At 49.1% G+C, this 26,591-nt stretch overlaps 1 protein-coding gene across 2 annotated transcripts in view; it reads left to right on the top strand.

Moving 5' to 3' along the window:
• Positions 1 to 26,591, top strand: part of KCNH2 (potassium voltage-gated channel subfamily H member 2) — a 275,734-nt gene that overhangs the window by 29,385 nt on the left and 219,758 nt on the right. For both annotated transcript variants that reach the window (XM_082258537.1, XM_082258536.1), the window contains exon 2: positions 10,312 to 10,542. In XM_082258537.1, the coding sequence (XP_082114663.1) occupies positions 10,312 to 10,542 (231 nt within the window). The remainder of the gene's footprint in view (positions 1 to 10,311; positions 10,543 to 26,591) is intronic.

The following is a 26,591-nucleotide window of genomic DNA, read 5'->3' as shown; positions in this document are numbered from 1 at the left end:
ACACACCTGTCTCCTGGATGGAGCACACACCTGTCTCCTGGATGGAGCACACACCTGTCTCCTGGATGGAGCACACACCTGTCTCCTGGATGGTGCACACACCTGACTCCTGGATGGAGCACACACCTGTCTCCTGGATGGAGCACTCACCTGTCTCCTGGATGGAGCACACACCTGTCTCCTGGATGGAGCACTCACCTGTCTCCTGGATGGAGCACACACCTGTCTCCTGGATGGTGCACTCCCCTGACTCCTGGATGGAGCGCTCCCCTGTCTCCTGGATGGAGCACTCACCTGTCTCCTGGATGGAGCACACACCTGTCTCCTGGATGGTGCACTCCCCTGACTCCTGGATGGAGCGCTCCCCTGTCTCCTGGATGGAGCACTCACCTGTCTCCTGGATGGAGCACACACCTGACTCCTGGATGGAGCACTCACCTGTCTCCTGGATGGAGCACACACCTGACTCCTGGATGGAGCGCTCCCCTGTCTCCTGGATGGAGCACTCACCTGTCTCCTGGATGGAGCACTCACCTGTCTCCTGGATGGAGCACTCACCTGTCTCCTGGATGGAGCACACACCTGACTCCTGGATGGAGCACACACCTGACTCCTGGATGGAGCACTCACCTGTCTCCTGGATGGAGCACACACCTGTCTCCTGGATGGAGCACACACCTGTCTCCTGGATGGAGCACACACCTGACTCCGGGATAGAGCACACACCTGTCTCCTGGATGGAGCACACACCTGACTCCTGGATGGAGCCCCCTAATGATGAGGTCCCATCAGTCGGGCATTAATGAGGTCACAGTGATCCACTGACGATGAGATCCCAGCAGTATGTCATTGATGAGGTCATACTGATTCCTGATTCCCTGATGATGAGGTTACTTTGGGCTGTCATTAATGAGGTCAAAGCAAACCCCAATAATGAGGTCCCACAGGTCTGCCATTGATGAGATCATAGCGATCCCCCTTTATGAGGTCATAGAGTTTAAATTGATTCACCAATTCAACCAGCGCGCTCTGTCATGAATGAGGTCATAGTGATCCCCAGATGATGAAGTCACTTCGGTCTGGCATTGATGAGGTCATATTGATCCCTGTCTCAGAAGTTTGTTATTAAAGAGGTCATAAAGATTCCTCAATTATGAGGTCCCAGCAGTCTGGCATTTATGAGGTCATAGCAATCCCCCAATGATGAGGTCTCAGTGGTCTGACTTTAATAAGGTCATAGCAATCCCCCAATTAGCGAGGTCCCAGAGGTCTGACATTGATGAGGTCATAGAGATCCCCCAGTGATGAGGTCCCAGCAGTCTGTGATTGGTGAGGTCTTATCTGTTCCCAGTAGATGAGGTCAACTTAGTCTGTTATTAATGAGGTCATAGCAATCCCCCAATGCTAAGGTCCCAAAGGTCTTGCATTGATGAGGTCATAGCGATCTCCCTAATGAGGTCCCAGGGCTCTGACATTAATGAGGTCATTCTGATCTCCCAATGATGAGGTCACTTCAGTTTGTCATTGATGGGGTCATAGTGATCCTTCGATAGTGAGGCCACTTTAGTCTGGTATTGATGAGGTCATAGTGATCACCCAATCATGGGATCACATTGGTCTGGCATTAATGAGGTCATATCAGTCTGGCATTGGTGGGGTCATAGTAATCCCCTGATGATGTCGCATCGGTCTGGCATTGACAAGGTAGTAACAATCCTCCAGTAATGTCTCACATTGGTCTGGTATTGATGAGGTCATAATGATACCTTGATGATGAGATCACATCGGTCTGGCATTGGTAAGGTCATAGCAATCCCCTATGATGTCACATCTGTTTGGTATTGATAAGGTCACAGCAATCCCAGGATAATGAGATCACAGTGATCAATCATTGATAAGGTCATGTTGACCCACAGACATTGAGGTCCTAGCATTCCAGTATTGATCAGTTTATAGCGATGCTTTCGATGATGAAGTCACAGCCTGGCATTGGTGAGGTCCTAGCAAACCATGAATAATGAGGTCACAGCGATCCCCCATTGGTGAGGTCACAGCGATCCCCCATTGGCGAGGTCACAGTGATCCCCTATTGATGAGGTCACAGTGATCCCCCATTGGTAAGGTCCTAGCGATCCCTGAATAATGAGGTCACAGCGATCCCCCATTTGTGAGATCCTAGCGATCCCTGAATAACGAGGTCCTAGCGATCCCCCATTGGTGAGGTCACAGTCTGGCATTGGTGAGGTCCTAGCGATCCCTGAATAATGAGGTCACAGCGATCCCCCATTGGTGAGGTCACAGTGATCCCCCATTGGTGAGGTCACAGTGATCCCACATTGGTGAGATCCTGGCATTTCGGCATTGATAAGTTTATAATTTTTCCGCTGTCATGAGGTCACTTTGGCCTGGCATTGATGAGGTCATAGTGACCCCCAGTAATGAGGTCACATTGGTTTACCATTGATAAGGTCGTAGCGATCGCCCGATCTTGAGATCCTACAGGTCTGGCATTGATGATGTCATAGCAATCCCCCCAATGTTGAGGTTCTATTAATGTGGAATTGATGAGTTTATAGCGATCGCTCGATGATGAGGTCACGTCGGTCTGGCATTGATGATGTGTTGATGGATCCATCTCTGGTTGATGAGCCCCACCACATCCTTCCTGTATGGATGGAGCACTTAGCGTCCATTAATCCGTCTCTTCCGGAGCGCTCACTTATATCTCATTATGTATTCGGAGAAATGATTTTCCCAACACGCTGAGTGGTGAAGGCGGAGGGCGAGGAATGCGCTATTCTCTAATGGTGACTTCTACCTTCCATGAGAGTGCAGAGACGGCACCCCCTCCCCCATGTTCTGTACAGACGGACAGACAGACATTGAGTGCCCGGAGGGAGGACACATAGGGGGCCTTCCTATTGGTCATACAATCTTCTGACATATCAGTATCTGTTCCACAGCAGCTTACACTCTAATGCCCCCTCCCCCACAGTCACATCAGTCTCTGTACCACAGGAGCTTACACTCTAATGTCCCCTCCCCCGCAGTCACATCAGTATCTGTTCCACAGCAGCTTACACTCTAATGCCCCCTCCCCCACAGTCACATCAGTCTCTGTACCACAGGAGCTTACACTCTAATGTCCCCTCCCCCCACAGTCACATCAGTCTTGGTACCCCAGGAGCTTACACTCTAATGTCCCCTCCCCCACACTCACATCAGTCTGTGTGCCAGAGGAGCTTACACTCTAATGTCCCCTCCCCGCAGTCACATCAGTCTGTGTGCCATAGGAGCTTACACTCTAATGTCCCCTCCCCCACAGTCACATCAGTCTCTGTACCAGAGGAGCTTACACTCTAATGTCCCCTCCCCCACAGTCACATCAGTCTCTGTACCAGAGGAGCTTACACTCTAAAGTCCCCTCCCCCCACAGTCACATCAGTCTGTGTGCCATAGGAGCTTACACTCTAATGTCCAATCCCCCGCAGTCACATCAGTCTGTGTGCCATAGGAGCTTACACTCTAATGTCCCCTCCCCCGCAGTCACATCAGTCTGTGTGCCAGAGGAGCTTACACTCTAATGCCCCCTCCCCCCACAGTCACATCAGTCTCTGTACCACAGGAGCTTACACTCTAATTTCCCCTCCCCCACAGTCACATCAGTCTCTGTACCAGAGGAGCTTACACTCTAATGTCCCCTCCCCCCACAGTCACATCAGTCTCTGTACCACAGGAGCTTACACTCTAATGTCCCCTCCCCCACAGTCACATCAGTCTCTGTACCAGATGAGCTTACATTCTAATGTCCCCTCCCCCATGGTCACATCAGTCTGTGCGCCAGAGGAGCTTACACTCTAATGTCCCCTCCCCCACAGTCACATCAGTCTCTGTACCAGAGGAGCTTACACTCTAATGTCCCCTCCCCCACAGTCACATGGGTCTCTTCTGGCCCTGATGAAGGGGCGACCTTTTGACCCTGACCCGCGTTGGCTGTAATTGATCCTCGATTGGAATAATTCTATATCTGATGGGGCGATCGATGGATATCGGACGCATTTTATTCAGGAAGTCGCTGAGTTCTTTTCAGAGCCCCAAAATACGGAGAATTTCTGGGCCCCGCCCCCTTCCTATGTGGGTGTGATGTCACAATGTATCAGATTGTATTTCTATCTCTCTGGTTGGACGTCCCGGGATTGTATCGGCTTTAGCGGCAGCCGCCTGGCATTGAGCGGAGCTCCCCCTCATATTGATTATATTGGGGGGCAATGCTATCCCCCCCCCCTTCCCCTCCCCCATCCTGGGAGGACAGCCTCACATTTATCGTTCTCCAGCGCCCCGCCGTCGTTTGATTTTATTATTTTGGGAATATCCCGGGAGATTTTCTCCGGGGCGATCTCTGACTGGGGAACCACAATTAGAGTGTGAGCTCAGCTGGTCGGGGAGACGGTGGCTGAACCGCGACTCTCCCTGCGGAGTTGCACGCGGCACGGCGCAGAGTCGTATCTGCTGACAGCGCAGAGGCCGCCGCCTCCCCCCCTCCCCCCACTTCCTTCAATTATGGCGTCTGTTGTTCTGATCCCACCGGGGAGTCGGCTCCTCTTATACCGCGTCTGAGGATTGCCGAAAATAAACCCCAAAATACCCGCAAATACTCCGCTGCACACCCAAAATGCCCGCAATTACTCCGCCGCGCACCCAAAATACCCGCAAATACTCCGCCGCGCACCCAAAATACCCGCAATTACTCCGCCGCGCACCCAAAATACCCGCAATTACTCCGCTGCGCACCCAAAATACCCGCAATTACTCCGCCGCACACCCAAAATACCCGCAAATACCCCGCCGCGCACCCAAAATACCCACAAATACTCCGCCGCGCACCCAAAATACCCGCAATTACTCAGCCACGCACCCAAAATACCCGCAATTACTCCGCCGCACACCCAAAATACCCGCAAATACCCCGCCGCGCACCCAAAATACCCACAAATACTCCGCCGCGCACCCAAAATACCCGCAATTACTCCGCCGCGCACCCAAAATACCGCAAATACTCCGCCGCGCACCCAAAATACCCGCAATTACTCCGCCACGCACCCAAAATACCCACAAATACTCCGCCACGCACCCAAAATACCCACAAATACTCCGCCACGCACCCAAAATACCCGCAAATACTCCGCCGCGCACCCAAAATACCCGCAATTACTCCGCCGCGCACCCAAAATACCCGCAATTACTCCGCCCCGCACCCAAAATACCCGCAATTACTCCGCTGCGCACCCAAAATACCCACAAATACTTCGCCGCGCACCCAAAATACCCGCAAATACTCCGCTGCACACCCAAAATGCCCGCAATTACTCCGCCGCGCACCCAAAACACCCGCAATTACTCCGACGCGCACCCAAAATACCCACAAATACTCCGCTGCACACCCAAAATGCCCGCAATTACTCCGCCGCGCACCCAAAACACCCGCAATTACTCCGACGCGCACCCAAAATACCCGCAAATACTCCGCCACCCACCCAAAATACCCGCAAATACTCCGCTGCACACCCAAAATGCCCGCAATTACTCCGCCACACACCCAAAATACCCGCAAATACTCCGCCGCGCACCCAAAATACCCGCAAATACTCCGCCGCGCACCCAAAATACCGCAAATACTCCGCCGCACAAAAATAAAGAAGCGCTCATTAAATTCTGCCATTTCCCGGCCAGAAAATGTTCATAAATATTTGGCTGGTTGCTATGGAGATTATCAGAAAACGCAGCGATAATTAGGAGGAAGGAGGCGAGCGCGAGGTTAGAAGCCAGGAGGACGTTACACACGGCCGCCGCTCTCTGTGTCACCCCCATCGGCCAATCAGACGCTCTCGCTTTCATCCTTAAAGCTGAATTATAGAAGACACAAATCCATCATAGAATACAAACAGCGCGATACCTGAATGTGGCCTGATATCAGCCTATTACAGTCCCTGTACAGCAGAGCTCAGACTGGGGGAGGGAGAAGCAGCACACAGAGCCAATCAGTTTAAGAAGCATGCTGATAGGAGGAGAGAGCAGAGTGACAGAGATATTATTTCACTGTTGTTTTGCTTCTCCTCTCTCTGACCAATACTAGGCTGGGGGAGGATCCAGGGTGACCTGGGCTCAGAGGAAATGGGTTGACTGAGGACATCTAATAGCAAAACAAAGTACTGGAATCTCTTGAATTGAAGGTGAATAATGCAGCAAAAGATGATCTTTTATTGGGATATTCCAGTCCAGTCCAGAGCATGCTGGGACCTGTAGTTCTCTTACTAAACATGCAGAGCATGCTGGGACTTGTAGTTCTCTCACTAAACACGCAGAGCATGCTGGGACCTGTAGTTCTCTCACTAAACACGCAGAGCATGCTGGGACTTGTAGTTCTCTTACTAAACATGCAGAGTATGCTGGGACCTGTAGTTCTCTCACTAAACACGCAGAGCATGCTGGGACTTGTAGTTCTCTCACTAAACACGCAGAGCATGCTGGGACTTGTAGTTCTCTCACTAAACACGCAGAACATGCTGGGACTTGTAGTTCTCTCACTAAACATGCAGAGTATGCTGGGACCTGTAGTTCTCTTACTAAACATGCAGAGCATGCTGGGACCTGTAGTTCTCTCTTTAAACATGCAGAGCATGCTGGGACTTGTAGTTCTCTTGCTAAACACGCAGAGCATGCTGGGACTTGTAGTTCTCTTACTAAACATGCAGAGTATGCTGGGACTTGTAGTTCTCTTGCTAAACACGCAGAGCATGCTGGGACTTGTAGTTCTCGCACTAAACACGCAGAGCATGCTGGGACTTGTAGTTCTCTCAGTAAATATGCAGAGTATGCTGGGACTTGTAGTTCTCTTACTAAACATGCAGAGCATGCTGGGACCTGTGGTTCTCTTACTAAACACGCAGAGCATGCTGATGCTGGGACTTGTAGTTCTCCTTCTAAACATGCAGAGCATGCTGGGACTTGTAGTTCTCTCACTAAACATGCAGAGCATGCTGGGACATGTATTTCTCTCACTAGGTAAATGATGAATGTGGATGAGTGATAGTGGCACTTCTGGGGCTTGTAGTTCTTTCACTACTCACCATGCAGAGCTTGCTGGAAATTGTAGTTCCATGATGTAAAAAGTCCTTGTATTCAGCATATTGGGTGATGTTGGGAGGTGTAGTGCCACAGTCCTTTTTTGTACAATAATGTATATTCCTGTATAGGTGATGCTGGGAGTTGTAGTCCCTCTGCGTGTATTATATAATAATGTATATACCTTTGTAGATGATGATGGGAGTTGTAGTCCCTCAGCCCTTTATTATACAACAATGTATATTCCTGTATAGGTGATGCTGTGAGTTGTAGTTCCTCAGCCCTTTATTATACAATAAGGTATATTCCTGTATAGATGATGATGGGAGTTGTATTCCCTCCCATTCCAGGCTCAGGGTGACAGGCGGTTGTATGTGGGAGGAGGATGGGGGAGATAATCCCTTGTATCGGATCTCAGCTTCTAATGCCGTTCTGCTTGATTGGTTTATCTGATAATCTGCGCCGCGCTTTCCCTTTTCCTGGCTGAATCCCGACACGTGTACGCCTCTTATCCTATATATATATATATATATATATATATATATAATATATACATGTCATACACGTGTATGCCTCTCATAGTATACAACACCTCACAAAAGTAAGTACACCCCTCAGATATTTTATTCTAGCTTTTCATGTGACAACACTGAAGAAATGAGACTTTGCTACAATGTAAAGTAGTGAGTGTACAGCTTGTATAACAGTGTAAATTTACTGTCCCCTCAAAATAACTCAACACACAGCCATTAATGTCTAAACCGCTGGCAACAAAAGTCAGTACACCCCTAAGTGACAATCTCCAAATTGGGCCCAAAGTGTGAATATTTTGTGTGGCCACCATTATTTTCCAGCACTGCCTTAACCCTCTTGGGCATGGAATTCACCAGAGCTTCACAGGTTGTCACTGGAGTCCTCTTCCCCTCCTCCATGATGACATCACAGAGCTGGTGGATGTTAGAGACCTTCCCCTCCTCCACCTTCTGTTTGAGGATCCCCACAGATGCTCAATAGGGTTTAGGTCTGGAGACGCTTGGCCAGTCCATCACCTTTACCCTCAGCTTCTTTAGCAAGGCAGTGGCCGTCTTGGAGGTGTTTGGGGTCGTTATGTTGGAATATTGCCCTGCCCCCCAGTCTCTGAAGGGAGGGGATCATGCTCTGCTTCAGTATGTCACAGTACATGTTGGCATTCATGGTTCCCTCAATGATCTGTAGCTCCCCAGTGCCGGCAGCACTCATGCAGCCCCAGACCATGACACTCCCACCACCATGCCTGACTGTAGGAAGACACACTTGTCTTTGTACTCCTCACCTGGTTGCCCCCACACACGCCTGACACCATCTGACACCAAATAAGTTTATCTTGGTCTCATCAGAGCACAGGAGATGGTTCCGGTAATCCAAGCTGTTGAAGCTGTTATAGCTGCAAAGGGTGGAGCCAACTCAGGGGCGTAACTACAGGGGTTGCAGGGGTTGCAATCGCTACTGGCCCCATGCTCCAGGGGGCCCGGTAGCAAACCAGTGGGTGAACTTCCAGGATTGCAAAGGTCACACTTGCGACCGGACGCTGGCATTGCACCACTGTGGGGAGGCCCCAAGATTGCAGGAAGGGGGCCCACTGCAGAACTTGTGAAAGAATCCTGCTGCGGGACCATAATAAAAGGCCATGCAACGAGTGTAAAGAGCCCCAGGATTAGTGGGAAGAGCCCTGGGCTTGAAGGTAAGGGCCCCGGCCAGGGGTCTGGGGGGCCCTTCATGGTTTCTTGCATCAGGGCCCTGAAGGTTCTAGTTACGCCTCTGAGCCAACTCAATATTGAACCCTACGGACTAAGACTGGAATGCCATTAAAGTTCATGTGTGTGTGAAGGCCGGCGTCCCAATACTTTTGGTAATTTAGTGTATATAGAGAGGCGTCCCAATACTTTTGGTAATATAGAGTATATAGAGAGGCGTCCCAATACTTTTGGTAATATAGTGTATATAGAGAGGTGTCCCAATACTTTTGGTAATATAGTGTATATAGAGAGGTGTCCCAATACTTTTGGTAATTTAGTGTATATAGAGAGGCGTCCCAATACTTTTGGTAATATAGAGTATATAGAGAGGCGTCCCAATACTTTTGGTAATATAGAGTATATAGAGAGGCGTCCCAATACTTTTGGTCATATAGTGTATATAGAGAGGTGTCCCAATACTTTTGGTAATTTAGTGTATATAGAGGCGTCCCAATACTTTTGGTAATTTAGTGTATATAGAGAGGCGTCCCAATACTTTTGGTAATATAGAGTATATAGAGAGGTGTCCCAATACTTTTGGTAATGTAGTGTATATAGAGGCGTCCCAATACTTTTGGTAATATAGTGTATATAGAGAGGCGTCCCAATACTTTTGGTAATATAGAGTATATAGAGAGGTGTCCCAATACTTTTGGTAATATAGTGTATATAGAGAGGGGTCCCAATACTTTTGGTAATATAGTGTATATAGAGAGGGGTCCCAATACTTTTGGTAATATGGTGTATATAGAGAGGCGTCCCAATACTTTTGGTAATATAGAGTATATAGAGAGGTGTCCCAATACTTTTGGTAATGTAGTGTATATAGAGAGGCGTCCCAATACTTTTGGTAATATAGAGTATATAGAGAGGTGTCCCAATACTTTTGGTAATATAGTGTATATAGAGAGGCGTCCCAATACTTTTGGTAATATAGTGTATATAGAGAGGGGTCCCAATACTTTTGGTAATATAGTGTATATAGAGAGGCGTCCCAATACTTTTGGTAATATAGAGTATATAGAGAGGTGTCCCAATACTTTTGGTAATATAGTGTATATAGAGAGGCGTCCCAATACTTTTGGTAATATAGTGTATATAGAGAGGGGTCCCAATACTTTTGGTAATATAGTGTATATAGAGAGGCGTCCCAATACTTTTGGTAATATAGAGTATATAGAGAGGTGTCCCAATACTTTTGGTAATGTAGTGTATGTCTTCAGTGGTGAGGTCATGGAGAGTCCATGGAGATGCGGTGACACCGGCACACTTTGTGATGATGGGAAGGTGTCCCCGGAACCAGCATGTAATGTAGGATATCGGTTTTAGGTGGAGTTTTGTGTCTTTGTGGGTGAATGAAATTTGGGGGAAACCTTTCCGTCTGTCTCTGAACTTTTCCTCTTTTCCCTCCCAGGCCGGAAGTTCATCATCGCCAACGCCCGCGTGGAGAACTGTGCCGTGATTTACTGTAACGATGGCTTCTGCTCCATGTGTGGCTACACCAGGGCGGAGGTCATGCAGCGGCCCTGCACCTGCGACTTCCTGTACGGCCCGCGCACCACCTCCAGCGCCGTCTCCCAGATCGCTCAGGCCCTGGTGGGATCCGAGGAGCGTAAGGTGGAGATCTCCTTCTACCGCAAAGACGGTGAGTGTGCCGAGTTACTGTGCCTGTATCCTATTGTGTCTCCAGAATCGGGGGGTTCGCTGGGAAGTGTGAGGGGCCCCACATTGTAGGGGGTCAGACTGGGATGGAGGGGACTGAGCAGATCAATGATGTTACATTGTTGCTTTTTTTTACCATTAGGCAGAATAGGCTGGTGCCTAGGGCCACAGAGACACTGAGGCAATTGGGGAGATCCATTTGGATATGTGAGGGGCCCCATGTTGTACGGGGACAAGGATGATTTAGCCATGTTCTGGAGGAGTAGGGCAGGAGGGACCGGCATGTCCACAATGGCCATCAGACTGGAGAGTGGAGAACATGGAAGCCCAGGTCCTGGGGATGGCACAATGTACTGGTCCAGACTGGCCTACATGTTGGGATGTACCATGGACCCAATGACCTTGCAGGCCACTTTACTAAAGAGTCAGTGATATCAGGTCAGGGGGACATGTAGACGGCCCACATTGGTGGGGTCACCACAATGGCAAGGTCTCAGGTCTGTGATTGCCCATTAAAGTGTCTGCTGTCATGAGGATCATCGTCTGCTCACCCAAGGGGCCGAATTACATTGGAAGCCTTCCTACACCTCTATTATTGAGGAAAGATGGACAGAAATGAAAAAGACTCCACATGTTGAGGGCTGTGACCCCCACCCCCCTCTGGGATATATGGGAGGTATGGACTGTTCTAGAGGGTTTCAAGTGTGTTGGGTTTATCAATGACATCTACCCATTGCACACAATGCAGCTCCATCCTCCATCTAGAAGGTGTTGCATGTTTTTATCCCGATCCCATTATTATTATTGGAATTATCACTGCCCGGAGGTATCTGGGGAGGTATTTTGGGAGGTATCCTGGGGCTTATCTGAGAAGGATATCTGAGGAGGTATCCGGGGAGGTATCTAAAGACATATCTGAGGAGGTAACCAGAGAGGTATCCAGGGAGGTATCTGCTGTAGCAAATTGGATCATACTTTGCTGGGTTTTTTTTGCCTTCTTCTGGATCAACTGCGGGTATAGGATTGTGTATATGGGATTGTATGGTTGGGGTGGGTATAGGATTGTGTATATGGGATTGTATGGTTGGGGAGGGTATAGGATTGTGTATATGGGATTGTATGGTTGGGGTGGGTATAGGATTGTGTATATGGGGTTGTATGGTTGGGGAGGGTATAGGATTGTGTATATGGGATTGTATGGTTGGGGAGGGTAGAGAATTGTGTATATGGGATTGTATGGTTGGGGTGGGTATAGGATTGTGTATATGGGATTGTATGGTTGGGGTGGGTATAGGATTGTGTATATGGGATTGTATGGTTGGGGTGGGTATAGGATTGTGTATATGGGATTGTATGGTTGGGGTGGGTATAGGATTGTGTATATGGGATTGTATGGTTGGGGAGGGTATAGGATTGTGTATATGGGATTGTATGGTTGGGGAGGGTATAGGATTGTGTATATGGGATTGTATGGTTGGGGAGGGTATAGGATGGTGTATATGGGATTGTATGGTTGGGGAGGGTATAGGATTGTGTATATGGGATTGTATGGTTGGGGCGGGTATAGGATTGTGTATATGGGATTGTATGGTTGGGGAGGGTATAGGATTGTGTATATGGGATTGTATGGTTGGGGAGGGTATAGGATTGTGTATATGGGATTGTATGGTTGGGGTGGTTATAGGATTGTGTATATGGGATTGTATGGTTGGGGTGGGTATAGGATTGTGTATATGGGATTGTATGGTTGGGGAGGGTATAGGATTGTGTATATGGGATTGTATGGTTGGGGAGGGTATAGGATTGTGTATAGGGGATTGTATGGTTGGGGAGGGTATAGGATTGTGTATATGGGATTGTATGGTTGGGGTGGGTATAGGATTGTGTATATGGGATTGTATGGTTGGGGAGGGTATAGGATTGTGTATATGGGATTGTATGGTTGGGGAGGGTATAGGATTGTGTATAGGGGATTGTATGGTTGGGGAGGGTATAGGATTGTGTATATGGGATTGTATGGTTGGGGCGGGTATAGGATTGTGTATATGGGATTGTATGGTTGGGGAGGGTATAGGATTGTGTATATGGGATTGTATGGTTGGGGAGGGTATAGGATTGTGTATATGGGATTGTATGGTTGGGGAGGGTATAGGATTGTGTATATGGGATTGTATGGTTGGGGTGGTTATAGGATTGTGTATATGGGATTGTATGGTTGGGGTGGGTATAGGATTGTGTATATGGGATTGTATGGTTGGGGAGGGTATAGGATTGTGTATAGGGGATTGTATGGTTGGGGAGGGTATAGGATTGTGTATATGGGATTGTATGGTTGGGGAGGGTATAGGATTGTGTATATGGGATTGTATGGTTGGGGAGGGTATAGGATTGTGTATAGGGGATTGTATGGTTGGGGAGGGTATAGGATTGTGTATATGGGATTGTATGGTTGGGGCGGGTATAGGATTGTGTATATGGGATTGTATGGTTGGGGCGGGTATAGGATTGTGTATATGGGATTGTATGGTTGGGGAGGGTATAGGATTGTGTATAGGGGATTGTATGGTTGGGGAGGGTATAGGATTGTGTATAGGGGATTGTATGGTTGGGGAGGGTATAGGATTGTGTATATGGGATTGTATGGTTGGGGAGGGTATAGGATTGTGTATATGGGATTGTATGGTTGGGGCGGGTATAGGATTGTGTATATGGGATTGTATGGTTGGGACGGGTATAGGATTGTATATATGGGATTGTATGGTTGGGGCGGGTATAGGATTGTGTATATGGGATTGTATGGTTGGGGAGGGTATAGGATTGTGTATATGGGATTGTATGGTTGGGGAGGGTATAGGATTGTGTATATGGGATTGTATGGTTGGGGCGGGTATAGGATTGTGTATATGGGATTGTATGGTTGGGGAGGGTATAGGATTGTGTATATGGGATTGTATGGTTGGGGTAGGTATAGGATTGTGTATATGGGATTGTATGGTTGGGGCGGGTATAGGATTGTGTATATGGGATTGTATGGTTGGGGTGGGTATAGGATTGTGTATATGGGATTGTATGGTTAGGGCGGGTATAGGATTGTGTATATGGGATTGTATGGTTGGGGAGGGTATAGGATTGTGTATAGGGGATTGTATGGTTGGGGTGGGTAAAGGATTGTGTATATGGGATTGTATGGTTGGGGAGGGTATAGGATTGTGTATATGGGATTGTATGGTTGGGGCGGGTATAGGATTGTGTATATGGGATTGTATGGTTGGGGCGGGTATAGGATTGTGTATATGGGATTGTATGGTTGGGGAGGGTATAGGATTGTGTATAGGGGATTGTATGGTTGGGGCGGGTATAGGATTGTGTATATGGGATTGTATGTTTGGGAGGGTATAGGATTGTGTATATGGGATTGTATGGTTGGGGAGGGTATAGGATTGTGTATATGGGATTGTATGGTTGGGGTGGGTATAGGATTATGTATATGGGATTGTATGGTTGGGGAGGGTATAGGATTGTGTATATGGGATTGTATGGTTGGGGAGGGTATAGGATTGTGTATATGGGAGTGTATGGTTGGGGTGGGTATAGGATTGTGTATATGGGATTGTATGGTTGGGGAGGGTATAGGATTGTGTATAGGGGATTGTATGGTTGGGGAGGGTATAGGATTGTGTATATGGGATTGTATGGTTGGGGTGGGTATAGGATTGTGTATAGGGGATTGTATGGTTGGGGAGGGTATATGATTGTGTATAGGGGATTGTATGGTTGGGGAGGGTATATGATTGTGTATAGGGGATTGTATGGTTGGGGAGGGTATAGGATTGTGTATAGGGGATTGTATGGTTGGGGAGGGTATAGGATTGTGTATAGGGGATTGTATGGTTGGGGAGGGTATAGGATTGTGTATATGGGAGTGCATGGTTGGGGAGGGTATAGGATTGTGTATATGGGATTGTATGGTTGGGGAGGGTATAGGATTGTGTATATGGGAGTGCATGGTTGGGGAGGGTATAGGATTGTGTATACGGGATTGTATGGTTGGGGCGGGTATAGGATTGTGTATATGGGATTGTATGGTTGGGGCGGGTATAGGATTGTGTATATGGGATTGTATGGTTGGGGTGGGTATAGGATTGTGTATATGGGATTGTATGGTTGGGGTGGGTATAGGATGGTGTATATGGGATTGTATGGTTGGGGAGGGTATAGGATTGTGTATATGGGATTGTATGGTTGGGGAGGGTATAGGATTATGTATATGGGATTGTATGGTTGGGGAGGGTATAGGATTGTGTATATGGGATTGTATGGTTGGGGCGGGTATAGGATTGTGTATATGGGATTGTATGGTTGGGGCTGGTATAGGATTGTGTATATGGGATTGTATGGTTGGGGAGGGTATAGGATTGTGTATAGGGGATTGTATGGTTGGGGGAGGGTATAGGATTGTGTATATGGGATTGTATGGTTGGGGTGGGTATAGGATTGTGTATATGGGATTGTATGGTTGGGGAGGGTATAGGATTGTGTATAGGGGATTGTATGGTTGGGGCGGGTATAGGATTGTGTATATGGGATTGTATGGTTGGGGCGGGTATAATATTGTGTATATGGGATTGTATGGTTGGGGTGGGTATAGGATTGTGTATATGGGATTGTATGGTTGGGGTGGGTATAGGATTGTGTATATGGGATTGTATGGTTGTGGAGGGTATAGGATTGTGTATATGGGATTGTATGGTTGGGGTGGGTATAGGATTGTGTATAGGGGATTGTATGGTTGGGGTGGGTATAGGATTGTGTATAGGGGATTGTATGGTTGGGGCGGGTATAGGATTGTGTGTATGGGATTGTATGGTTGGGTTTTCTTTAATGTTATTTGTTTTTTATTGGTTGAGGCAGATGGACTTGTGTCTTTTTTCAACCTGACAAACTATGTAACTGTGAGGAGGTATCTGGGGGTGTATATGAGAAGGTAACCTGGGGGGTTTCCTTGGGGGTACCCAAGAAAGTATCTGAGGAGGCATCCCGGGAGATATCTGGGGAGGTGTAGGTGTCTGGAGAGGTATCTGTGGAGGTGTCTGGGGAGGTATTTGGGGGAGGTATCTGGGGAGGTATCCGTGAGAGGTATCTGGGGAGGTATCCGTGGGGAGCTATCCGTGGGAGGTATCTGGAGAGGTATCTGAGGAGGTAACTGTGGAGGTATCCGGGGGAGGTATCTGGAGAGGTATCCGGGGGAGGTATCCGGGGGAGGTATCTGGGGAGGTATCCGGGGGAGGTGTCTGGGGAGGTATCTGGGGAGGTATCTGGGGAGGTATCTGGGGGAGGTATCTGGAGAGGTGTCTGAGGAGGTATCTGGAGAGGTGTCTGAGGAGGTATCTGGAGAGGTGTCTGAGGAGGTATCGGGGGAGGTATCTGGGGAGGTATCGGGGGAGGTATCGGGGGAGGTATCTGGGGAGGTATCTGGGGAGGTATCTGGAGAGGTATCTGGAGAGGTATCTGGAGAGGTATCTGGGGAGGTATCCGGAGGAGGTATCGGGGGAGGTATCTGGGGAGGTATCTGGGGAGGTATCTGGAGAGGTATCTGGAGAGGTATCTGGAGAGGTATCTGGGGAGGTATCCGTGGGAGGTATCTGGGGAGGTATCCGGGGGAGGTATCCGGGGGAGGTATCCGGGGGAGGTATCTGGGGAGGTATCTGAGGAGGTATCGGGGGAGGTATCTGGGGAGGTATCGGGGGGGGGTATCTGGGGAGGTATCGGGGGAGGTATCTGGGGAGGTATCGGGGGAGGTATCTGGAGAGATGTCTGAGGAGGTATCGGGGGAGGTATCTGGGGAGGTATCTGGGGAGGTATCTGGGGAGGTATCTGGGGAGGTATCGGGGGAGGTATCTGGGGAGGTATCCGGGGGAGGTATCTGGGGAGGTATCTGGAGAGGTGTCTGAGGAGGTATCGGGGGAGGTATCTGGGGAGGTATCTGGAGAGGTGTCTGAGGAGGTATCGGGGGAGGTATCTGGGGAGGTATTTGGGGAGGTATCTGGGGAGGTATCCGGGGGAGGTATCTGGAGAGGTGTCTGAGGAGGTATCGGGGGAGGTATCTGGGGAGGTATCGGGGGAGGTATCTGGGGAGGTATCCGGGGGAGGTATCTGGGGAGGTATCTGGGGAGGTATCTGGGGAGGTATCCGGGGGAGGTGTCTGGGGAGGTATCTGGGGAGGTATCTGGGGGAGGTATCTGGAGAGGTGTCTGAGGAGGTATCGGGGGAGGTATCTGGAGAGGTGTCTGAGGAGGTATCGGGGGAGGTATCTGGAGAGGTGTCTGAGGAGGTATCTGGAGAGGTATCTGGAGAGGTATTGGGGGAGGTATCTGGGGAGGTATCTGGGGAGGTATCTGGGGAGGTATCGGGGGAGGTATCCGGGGGAGGTATCCGGGGGAGGTATCTGGGGAGGTATTTGGGGAGGTATCTGGGGAGGTATCCGGGGGAGGTATCTGGGGAGGTATTTGGGGAGGTATCTGGGGAGGTATCCGGGGGAGGTATCCGGGGGAGGTATCTGGAGAGGTGTCTGAGGAGGTATCTGGGGAGGTATCTGGGGAGGTATCTGGGGAGGTATCTGGGGAGGTATCTGGGGAGGTATCTGGGGGAGGTATCTGGAGAGGTGTCTGAGGAGGTATCGGGGGAGGTATCTGGAGAGGTGTCTGAGGAGGTATCGGGGGAGGTATCTGGAGAGGTGTCTGAGGAGGTATCTGGAGAGGTATCTGGAGAGGTATCGGGGGAGGTATCTGGGGAGGTATCTGGGGAGGTATCGGGGGAGGTATCTGGGGAGGTATCGGGGGAGGTATCCGGGGGAGGTATCCGGGGGAGGTATCTGGGGAGGTATTTGGGGAGGTATCCGGGGGAGGTATCCGGGGGAGGTATCTGGGGAGGTATTTGGGGAGGTATCTGGGGAGGTATCCGGGGGAGGTATCCGGGGGAGGTATCCGGGGGAGGTATCTGGAGAGGTGTCTGAGGAGGTATCTGGGGAGGTATCTGGGGAGGTATCTGGGGAGGTATCTGGGGAGGTATCTGGGGAGGTATCTGGAGAGGTGTCTGAGGAGGTATCGGGGGAGGTATCTGGAGAGGTGTCTGAGGAGGTATCGGGGGAGGTATCTGGAGAGGTGTCTGAGGAGGTATCTGGAGAGGTATCTGGAGAGGTATCGGGGGAGGTATCTGGGGAGGTATCTGGGGAGGTATCGGGGGAGGTATCGGGGGAGGTATCTGGGGAGGTATCGGGGGAGGTATCCGGGGGAGGTATCCGGGGGAGGTATCTGGGGAGGTATTTGGGGAGGTATCCGGGGGAGGTATCCGGGGGAGGTATCTGGGGAGGTATTTGGGGAGGTATCTGGGGAGGTATCCGGGGGAGGTATCCGGGGGAGGTATCCGGGGGAGGTATCTGGAGAGGTGTCTGAGGAGGTATCTGGAGAGGTATCGGGGGAGGTATCTGGGGAGGTATCCCTGTCTGGAGCTCACCTCTGAGCACAGCAGCATTGACCTCTACAGGCTGATAAGCGGCTGTTCTGCTGGATGTTATATAAGATAAATCCATTCACAGATCAGAGGGACGGATGTGATTGGATCTTCTATTAGGACACCTGGAGGTCATGTGAGGCCACCGAATCCTCCCAGAAGTACAATCAGAGATCATCCATCTCACTGCTTCCCTAGGAACCGAGATTATTATTATGACAGCAGCCTTCTCTACAGCCCATGTGTTGGGGTCACCTCTGACTCTGGGGTCACCTGGGGTCACCTCTGACTCTGGGGTCACCTGGGGTCACCTCTGACTCTGGGGTCACCTGGGGTCCCCTCTGATAGTTTGGTTGTGTGTAGAGTTGATAAGGATGAGTTTGCAGCGCGGAGTCCTGGGCTCAGCTCTCTGGGGTTCTGTATTTGTGAGGATTTGTGTGTCCGGCTCTAATCGGCTTCCAATAATAACATTTCTCAGATTTATCCGTTTATTGTAAGAGGAAGAGAATTACCGACAGGGCAGAATGACCTCCCCCCCCCCAATGTCAGCCGAAGAATACACCAAGCCCCGCCCACCCATATACCGCCAGATTATTACACTAACACCCCCACCCTGTAACTCTGTACTATTATACTGGGGGTGCATTGCTTCCTGTGTGTTCTGCACTGTTATTCCGATGTTACATTGTTTCTGGTATCTCCTGTACTATAATTCTGTATTTACATTGTTTCTGGTGTCTTCATATTATTATACCAGGGTTACATTGTTTCTGGTGTCCCCATAGTGTTTCTCTGGTGGTAGATTGTTTCCTGGCCCCCTTCCCCATGCTCTGCTCCCAGCTTTGTGTTGTAGAGCGTGGTGTGGTGGCGGTGTGGTGGCGGTGTGGTGGCGGTGTGGTGGCGGTGTGATGGCGGTGTGATAGCGGTGTGATGGCGGTGTGATGGCGGTGTGGTGGCGTTGTGATCGCGGTGTGGCGGTGTGGTGGCTTTGTGATCGCGGTGTGGTGGCGGTGTGATGGCGGTATAATGGTGGTGTGATGGCGGTGTGATGGCGGTATGATGGTGGTGTGATGGCGGTGTGGTGGCGGTATGATGGTGGTGTGATGGCGGTGTGGTGGCGGTGTGGTGGTGGCGGTGTTGTAATGGCGGTGTGATGGCGTTGTGATGGCGGTGTGGTGGCGTTGTGATGGCGGTGTGGTGGTAGCGGTGTTGTGATGGCGGTGTGATGGCGTTGTGATGGCGGTGTGATGGCGTTGTGATGGCGGTGTGGTGGTGGCGGTGTGATGGCGGTGTGATGGCGGTGTGATGGCGTTGTGATGGCGTTGTGATGGCGGTGTGGTGGTGGCGGTGTGATGGCGTTGTGATGGCGTTGTGATGGCGGTGTGATGGTGTTGTGATGGCGTTGTGATGGCGGTGTGATAGCGGTGTGATGGCGGTGTGATGGCGGTGTGATGGCGGTGTGATAGCGGTGTGATGGCGTTGTGATGGCGGGGTGGTGGCGGTGTGGTGGTGGCGGTGTGATGGCGGTGTGATGGCGGTGTGATGGCGTTGTGATGGCGGTGTGATGGCGGTGTGATGGCGTTGTGATGGCGTTGTGATAGCGGTGTGATGGCGGTGGCGTCTCAGAGGACGGTTTTCGAAGTAGAAGAGGGTTGGGATAACGATTGGATGCCAATGTCACCTGACCGTGCCCTTTATTTTGTGCTTGGTGTACATTTCCCAGCCGATGTAAAGAAGCCCTCCGCAGAGGACACCTGACACCGCTCTCCCTGCCAGGCCATGCCGTATCCATTGCAGACCCCAGAGGATTCTGGGAAGGAGTCAGCCGGCGCTAATGAGCCTGCAGACTGCATTGCAGAGATCTATGGAGAGCCGTCCAGGCCGGAGGATCAGTGAGGTAATTGGATGTGGTTGGAGGATGTGGAAGGACGAGCTGGGGAACGGATCGATGGTTCAGAGTTGTTTATACACGTTCCCCGGGCGTGCCATGTGACTGGCGCCACGCTGCCCGTCTGGCCTGTGACATCTGGGGGGGACAAAGGTATAATTACTGGCGACACTTTCTCTGCTGTGAAATATCATCTGCTGATGGATTAACACCATAAACTCCATACATCCCCTGTGTCCCTCAAGGAGATCTACCCAGGCCAAGTGACAGAGGCCACTTTAAAGTCCACCCTACCAAGTCAGATTTGCCTGAGTGTGGAGGCCCCGGAGTCTAGGCTCACGTAGTGTCACATGACGTTGGGGTGATCTCATGGCGCCATGTAAGCTCTGACACCAACCCACACCGCAACTATAATATAGGAAGGAAGGTGAGAATAAGATAGTTGATGGTGGGCTTCAAGGTGACCCTGTCATTGTGACCTGGAAGGCCAAGATGACAGGAACTCTTCAAACTCTGGCCTACCAAGTGAGATTTTCCTTTATACCTCCCCCACTGCATCTTCCTCCATCACTGCCCAGTGCTGACCTCCTTCCTCGGGGGAGGGCCGGAGTCTAGGCTCACGTAGTGTTACATGACGATGGGGTGATCTCATGGCGCCATGTAAGCTCTGACACCAACCCACACCGCAGCTATAATATAGGAGGGAAAGTGAGAATAAGATTGTTGCAGAGCCTACGATTTTCCAGGTCATCCTGTTTGAATTGGAGCTGGGCAACGTGGCCTGCGGCATGGTCTGAGGAGGCCTGCAATGGGGGCACCGCGTCCTCCACGTGGCTCAGGCGATGTTCAGCCTCCGAGACACGATCCCGCAGCTTATGCATGTCTTGGCGGATGAGGGAGATGTCTACTTTGACCTCCTCGATTTTCGTGGTAAGCGTCGATTGACAGGTGCTTTTCCTAATTGGTGGCCTAACTTTTTTATTTCCCTCTTGGTGGCCTCCCTCTCTGGGTCTTTCTTGGAGACCTCTATTTGTAATCTGTGATTGGTGGCCTTCCTCGTTAGTTTTCCTCTTGGTGGCCTCTAGAGAGAAAAAGAGAAACCTTTAATCTTATATTTAGTTTTTCACGGTCCCTAATTGTGATGCAGTTCTGTAATTAGCATTGGTGGACACACTCGGGTTGCTGTTCAGGCGCTGAGCGCATTCTTTTATGAGCTGCATTTGAAGTATTTTTGGGACAATAAGATGAGAAAAATTTTCCAATATATATATTCAGCACACCCACTGTACTGGTCATTGATCCACCATGGCATGGTGCCCCAGGACAGGACACAGCCCTATGCCGCTGTCCCTACAGAAGAGGCTCTCAGTTCCCACTGAAGGGAAATCTGTTCATACTAATTGGCTGATTAAGATGAATTTGTCTTTATCAGGATGGATAAGATAGAGGCTGAGGAGAGGAGAGGTGACACCGACAGAAGGCAGAGCCCGGGAGAGAAGAGGTGACACCGACAGATAGCAGAGCCCTCCATGCGGTGGAGGAGAAAATGCCAAACATCTCACTCCATAGATGCAGAGCGCACAAGAGGGAGATGTGGGGACTCATCTATCAGGCCATAGATGATTCAATTTTCTTTGCTGCGACCCCGGTTTGTGGGGAGTCCTCCCGGCCAAGTGAACACAGTGATTATTGCTAGGGGCTATGGCGCTGGCAATAATTGCATGCTGGTTGTACCCAAGTCGATTAATGGATTGACTTGGGTACAATCATTCTGTCCATACATGGATTGAATCTCGGACAGTTCAACCATCTATGGCCAGCTTCAGGGTTCATCTGCATTCAGGTAGATATCTTACTGATAATAAAACAAATGGATTTCAAACTATTTCAGTGCTGAAAGTTTTTAAAGTGTTTACAACTTTTCACATTAACATTATATTATGGGATGGGAGGCTTTCCTAAACGAGCCCAGCACTGTCTGCATGCTTCTCCTTCTGTATTCACAGGTGTGCTGTCCTTCCATTGTCACAGGTGTGCTGTCCTTCCATTGTCACAGGTGTGCTGTCCTTCCATAGTCACAGGTGTGCTGTCCTTCCATAGTCACTGATGTGCTGTCCTTCCATAGTCACTGATGTGCTGTCCTTCCATAGTCACAGGTGTGCTGTCCTTCCATAGTCACTGATGTTGTGTCCTTCCATAGTCATTAGTGTCCTGTTCTTCCATACGGATCGCTGTATTCTTAGGTGTTCTATCCTGTTGTATTCTCAGGTGTTGTGTCTCATTGTAGTCTCAGGTGTTTTGTCTCATTGTAGTCTCAGATGTTGTGTCTTGTAGTCTAAAGTGTGTCATGGGTCTTCTGTCCTTCCATAGTCACGGGTCTTCTGTCCTTCCATAGTCACGGGTCTTCTGTCCCACCATAGTCACGGGTCTTCTGTCCTTCCATAGTCACGGGTCTTCTGTCCTTCCATAGTCATGTGTCTTCTGTCCTTCCTTAGTCATAGGTCTTCTGTCCTTCTATAGTCACAAGTCTTCTGTCCTTCTATAGTCATGGGTCTTCTGTCCTATAGTCACGGGTCTACTGTCCTTCATGGGTCCTTCACGGATTTTCTGTCCTTCCATAGTTATTGGTCTTCTGTCCTTCCATAGTCAAGGGTCTTCTGTCTTTCCATAGTCACGGGTCTTCTGTCCTTCCATAGTCACGGGTCTTTTGTCTTTCCATAGTCACGGGTCTTCTGCCCTTCCGTAGTCACGGGTCTTCTGTCTTTCCATAGAAAGGGATATTCTGTCCTTCCAGTCATGGGTCTTCTGTCTTTCATGGGTCCTTTACGGGTCTTCTGTCCTTCCATAGTCATGGGTCTTCTGTCCTTCCATAGTCATGGGTCTTTTTTCCTTCCATAATCAGGGGTCTTCTGTTCTTCATGGGTCCTTCATTGGTCTTCTGTCCTTCCATAGTTGTGAGTCTTCTGTCCTTCCATAGTCATGGGTCTTCTGCCCATCCATAGTCCCAGGTTTTTTGTACTTCCATAGTCAGGGGTCTTCTACCCATCCTTAGTCATGGGTCTTCTGTCCTTCATGGGTTCTTCATTGGTCTTCTGTCCTTCCACAGTCACGGGTCTTCTGTTCTTCATGGGTTCTTCATTGGTCTTCTGTTCTTCCATAGTCACAGTTGTTGTGTCCTGTTGTAGTCACAGGTATTATGTCTCATTTCAGTCTCAGTATTCTGATGGTGTCCTGTTGTAGTCTCAGGTATTGTGCCTCGTTGTATTCTTAGGTGCTGAAAAATAATGAAGATATCTAATAATATCTGTAGTGTATTTTAGGCATTTCATTCAATAATTCTTTAGCCAGACTGACTTAAAACAAAGTGTGAGTTTATTCAATCACACTTGGCATCAACATTAAAATAAATACAAAGATAAAAGAAAGAACAGTTTGGTGTAGTAAAATAAAAAGGGATAAATGTTGTAGTTGGATATTACAGAAAAAGAATTACCTTCTTGTTAGCTCTGTTGCCATTAGGTGTCCGTTCGGTTTTTAGGAAGAGAGAAATAGAAGAGCTGTTGTCCTGGGGCAATCTGTAGGTGTAGAGCAAACAAAAATGTCGACTTCAATGTGTAAATGTGTGTGTGGTTTTCCTTCATGTGTATGTGTGGAGGAGTGCGTGTCCTTAGACCACGTGTATCACTGTTTATACCGTTCCCAAACCTACAAGACAGAGCAATATGCAGTTATAGACAATAACTCACCCTAGCTCCACCGTACCGTGGGAAGATAAAGAGCTAAGTAAGAATATACTATAGCACAATATTCCTAACTAGCAAACTAACTATATGCAATAACTAACTAACTGTATTATAGATAATCAATCATTCTCTTTATAAAAGGTATATTCCTGTGTCTTGTTTTAACTCTTTAATCCCAAATATCTCTATAGTTATTTTTTGACTGAATAGCTACTAACTGGCTGACCTTAAGCCATAAACATTGGACACGGGAACAACTGGACAAAAATGACATTCACACTCCTATTTCAGGATCTGACCTATGCCAGGCTCTCAGTAACACAATGTAAAGAGAACATCTGAAAATAACATAAATACAAATGTCTGGTATAAAGCCAAGTTCATAAAATAATTCTACAGGTGTTGTGTCTCGTTGTAGTCTCAGGTGTTGTGTCTCGTTGTAGTCTCAGGTGTTGTGTCTCGTTGTAGTCTCAGGTGTTGTGTCTCGTTGTAGTCTCAGGTGTTGTGTCTCGTTGTAGTCTCAGGTGTTGTGTCTCGTTGTATCCTCAGGTGTTGTGTCTCGTTGTATCCTCAGGTGTTGTGTCTCGTTGTATCCTCAGGTGTTGTGTCTCGTTGTATCCTCAGGTGTTGTATCTCGTTGTAGTCTTAGGTGTTTTGTCTCGTTGGGTTCTCAGGTGTTGTGTCTTGTTGTAGTCTCAGGTGCTGTGTCTCATTGTAGTCTCAGGTGCTGTGTCTCGTTGGGTTCTCAGGTGTTGTGTCTCGTTGTATCTTCAGGTGTTGTGTCCCGTTGTGGTCTCAGGTGTTGTGTCTGGTTGGGTTCTCAGGTGTTGTGTCTCGTTGTATCCTCAGGTGTTGTGTCTCGTTGTATCCTCAGGTGTTGTGTCTCGTTGTAGTCTCAGGTGTTGTGTCTCGTTGTATCCTCAGGTGTTGTGTCTCGTTGTATCCTCAGGTGTTGTATCTCGTTGTAGTCTTAGGTGTTTTGTCTCGTTGGGTTCTCAGGTGTTGTGTCTCGTTGGGTTCTCAGGTGTTGTGTCTTGTTGTAGTCTCAGGTGCTGTGTCTCATTGTAGTCTCAGGTGCTGTGTCTCGTTGGGTTCTCAGGTGTTGTGTCTCGTTGTATCTTCAGGTGTTGTGTCCCGTTGTGGTCTCAGGTGTTGTGTCTGGTTGGGTTCTCAGGTGTTGTGTCTCGTTGTGTTCTCAGGTGTTGTGTCTAGTTGTAGTCTCAGGTGTTGTGTCTCATTGTGTTCTCAGGTGTTGTGTCTCGTTGTGTTCTCAGGTGTTGTGTCTCGTTGTGTTCTCAGGTGTTGTGTCTCGTTGTGTTCTCAGGTGTTGTGTCTCGTTGGGTTCTCAGATGTTGTGTCTCGTTGTATCCTCAGGTGTTGTGTTTCGTTGTATCCTCAGGTGTTGTGTCTCATTGTAGTCTCAGGTGTTGTCTCGTTGGGTTCTCAGGTGTTGTGTCTCGTTGTAGTCTCAGGTGTTGTGTCTCGTTGTATCCTCAGGTGTTGTGTCTCATTGTATCCTCAGGTGTTGTGTCTCGTTGGTTTCTCAGGTGTTGTGTCCCGTTGTAGTCTCAGGTGTTGTGTCTCGTTGGGTTCTCAGGTGTTGTGTCTCGTTGTAGTCTCAGGTGTTGTGTCTCGTTGGGTTCTCAGGTGTTGTGTCTCGTTGTAGTCTCAGGTGTTGTGTCTCGTTGGGTTCTCAGGTGTTGTGTCTGGTATCTTCAGATGTGGTGTCCCGTTGTAGTCTCAGGTGTTGTGTCTCGTTGTAGTCTTAGGTGTTGTGTCTTGTTGTATTCTCAGATGTTGAGTCTCGTTGTTGTCTCAGGTGTTGTGTCTCGTTGTAGTCTCTGGTACTGTGTCTTGTTGGGTTCTCAGGTGTTGTGTCTCATTGTATCCTCAGGTGTTGTGTCACGGTGGGTTCTCAGGTGATGTGTCTCGTTGTAGTCTCAGGTGTTGTATACCGATGGTCCTGTAGTAGTTACAGGTGGTGTTGCTGGTGCTGTACAGACCCATCTTGGCGGTATCAGTCAGTGACGGTTCTCCACTTATTCTTGTTTCTGGGATGACATCTATTGATCGGGGATATTGATCTCTGATAACGTTTCCCAATAATCTCAGAGAATGATTTGTATTCCTCTCATATTCTTTATCCGGAATCTTCCTCCATCCCCCTCCCCCACACCCCCCAGCAATGTATGGCACGGCTGGGATGATGTCCTCGGGGAGAGACGGTGAAATGATCTGTCAGGTGGTATTATTGATATTCCTCTCCTGGGAGGGTACAATGCTCCTATACATAGCAGATCATCAATAATTCACGGCACCGCCGCTAATTGGAGATCTTATGTGATTAATCCGAGTCCCGCCATACCCCGGCCTGAGGACAAATCCCGCCCACTGCACTGCCTGAGAATATACCCCCCTATAGTGTATACCGGGGGGATCCGCACCAGACTCTCCCTTCTGACTCACTACAAAGGTACACTGAACAGTCTGATCATTGGGGGAGGGGAGACTGAAGAAGCGCCTCCTCCTTCTACAAAGTTACAATGTACAGTCTGATCACTGGGGGATGGGAGACTGAGGAAATGTCTCCTCCTCCTTCTACAAAGCTTAGGTTAAATGGGGGGTTAGTGTTGGGATTACAGGGAGGATTAGTGTTGGGGTTACAGGGAGGATTAGTGTTGGGGTTACAGGGAGGGTTAGTGTTGGAGTTACAGGGAGGATTAGTGTTGGGATTACAGGGAGGATTAGTGTTGGGGTTACAGGGAGGGTTAGTGTTGGGGTACAAGGAGAGTTAGTGTTGGGGTTACAGGGAGGGTTAGTGTTGGGGTACAAGGAGAGTTAGTGTTGGGGTTACAGGGAGGATTAGTGTTGGGGTTACAGGGAGGATTAGTG

The sequence above is a fragment of the Pelophylax lessonae genome (assembly GCF_965119305.1).
Source record: "Pelophylax lessonae genome assembly, chromosome: 5".
Taxonomy (NCBI): Eukaryota; Metazoa; Chordata; class Amphibia; order Anura; family Ranidae; genus Pelophylax; species Pelophylax lessonae.
This window is presented reverse-complemented; position numbering and strand designations above follow the sequence as displayed.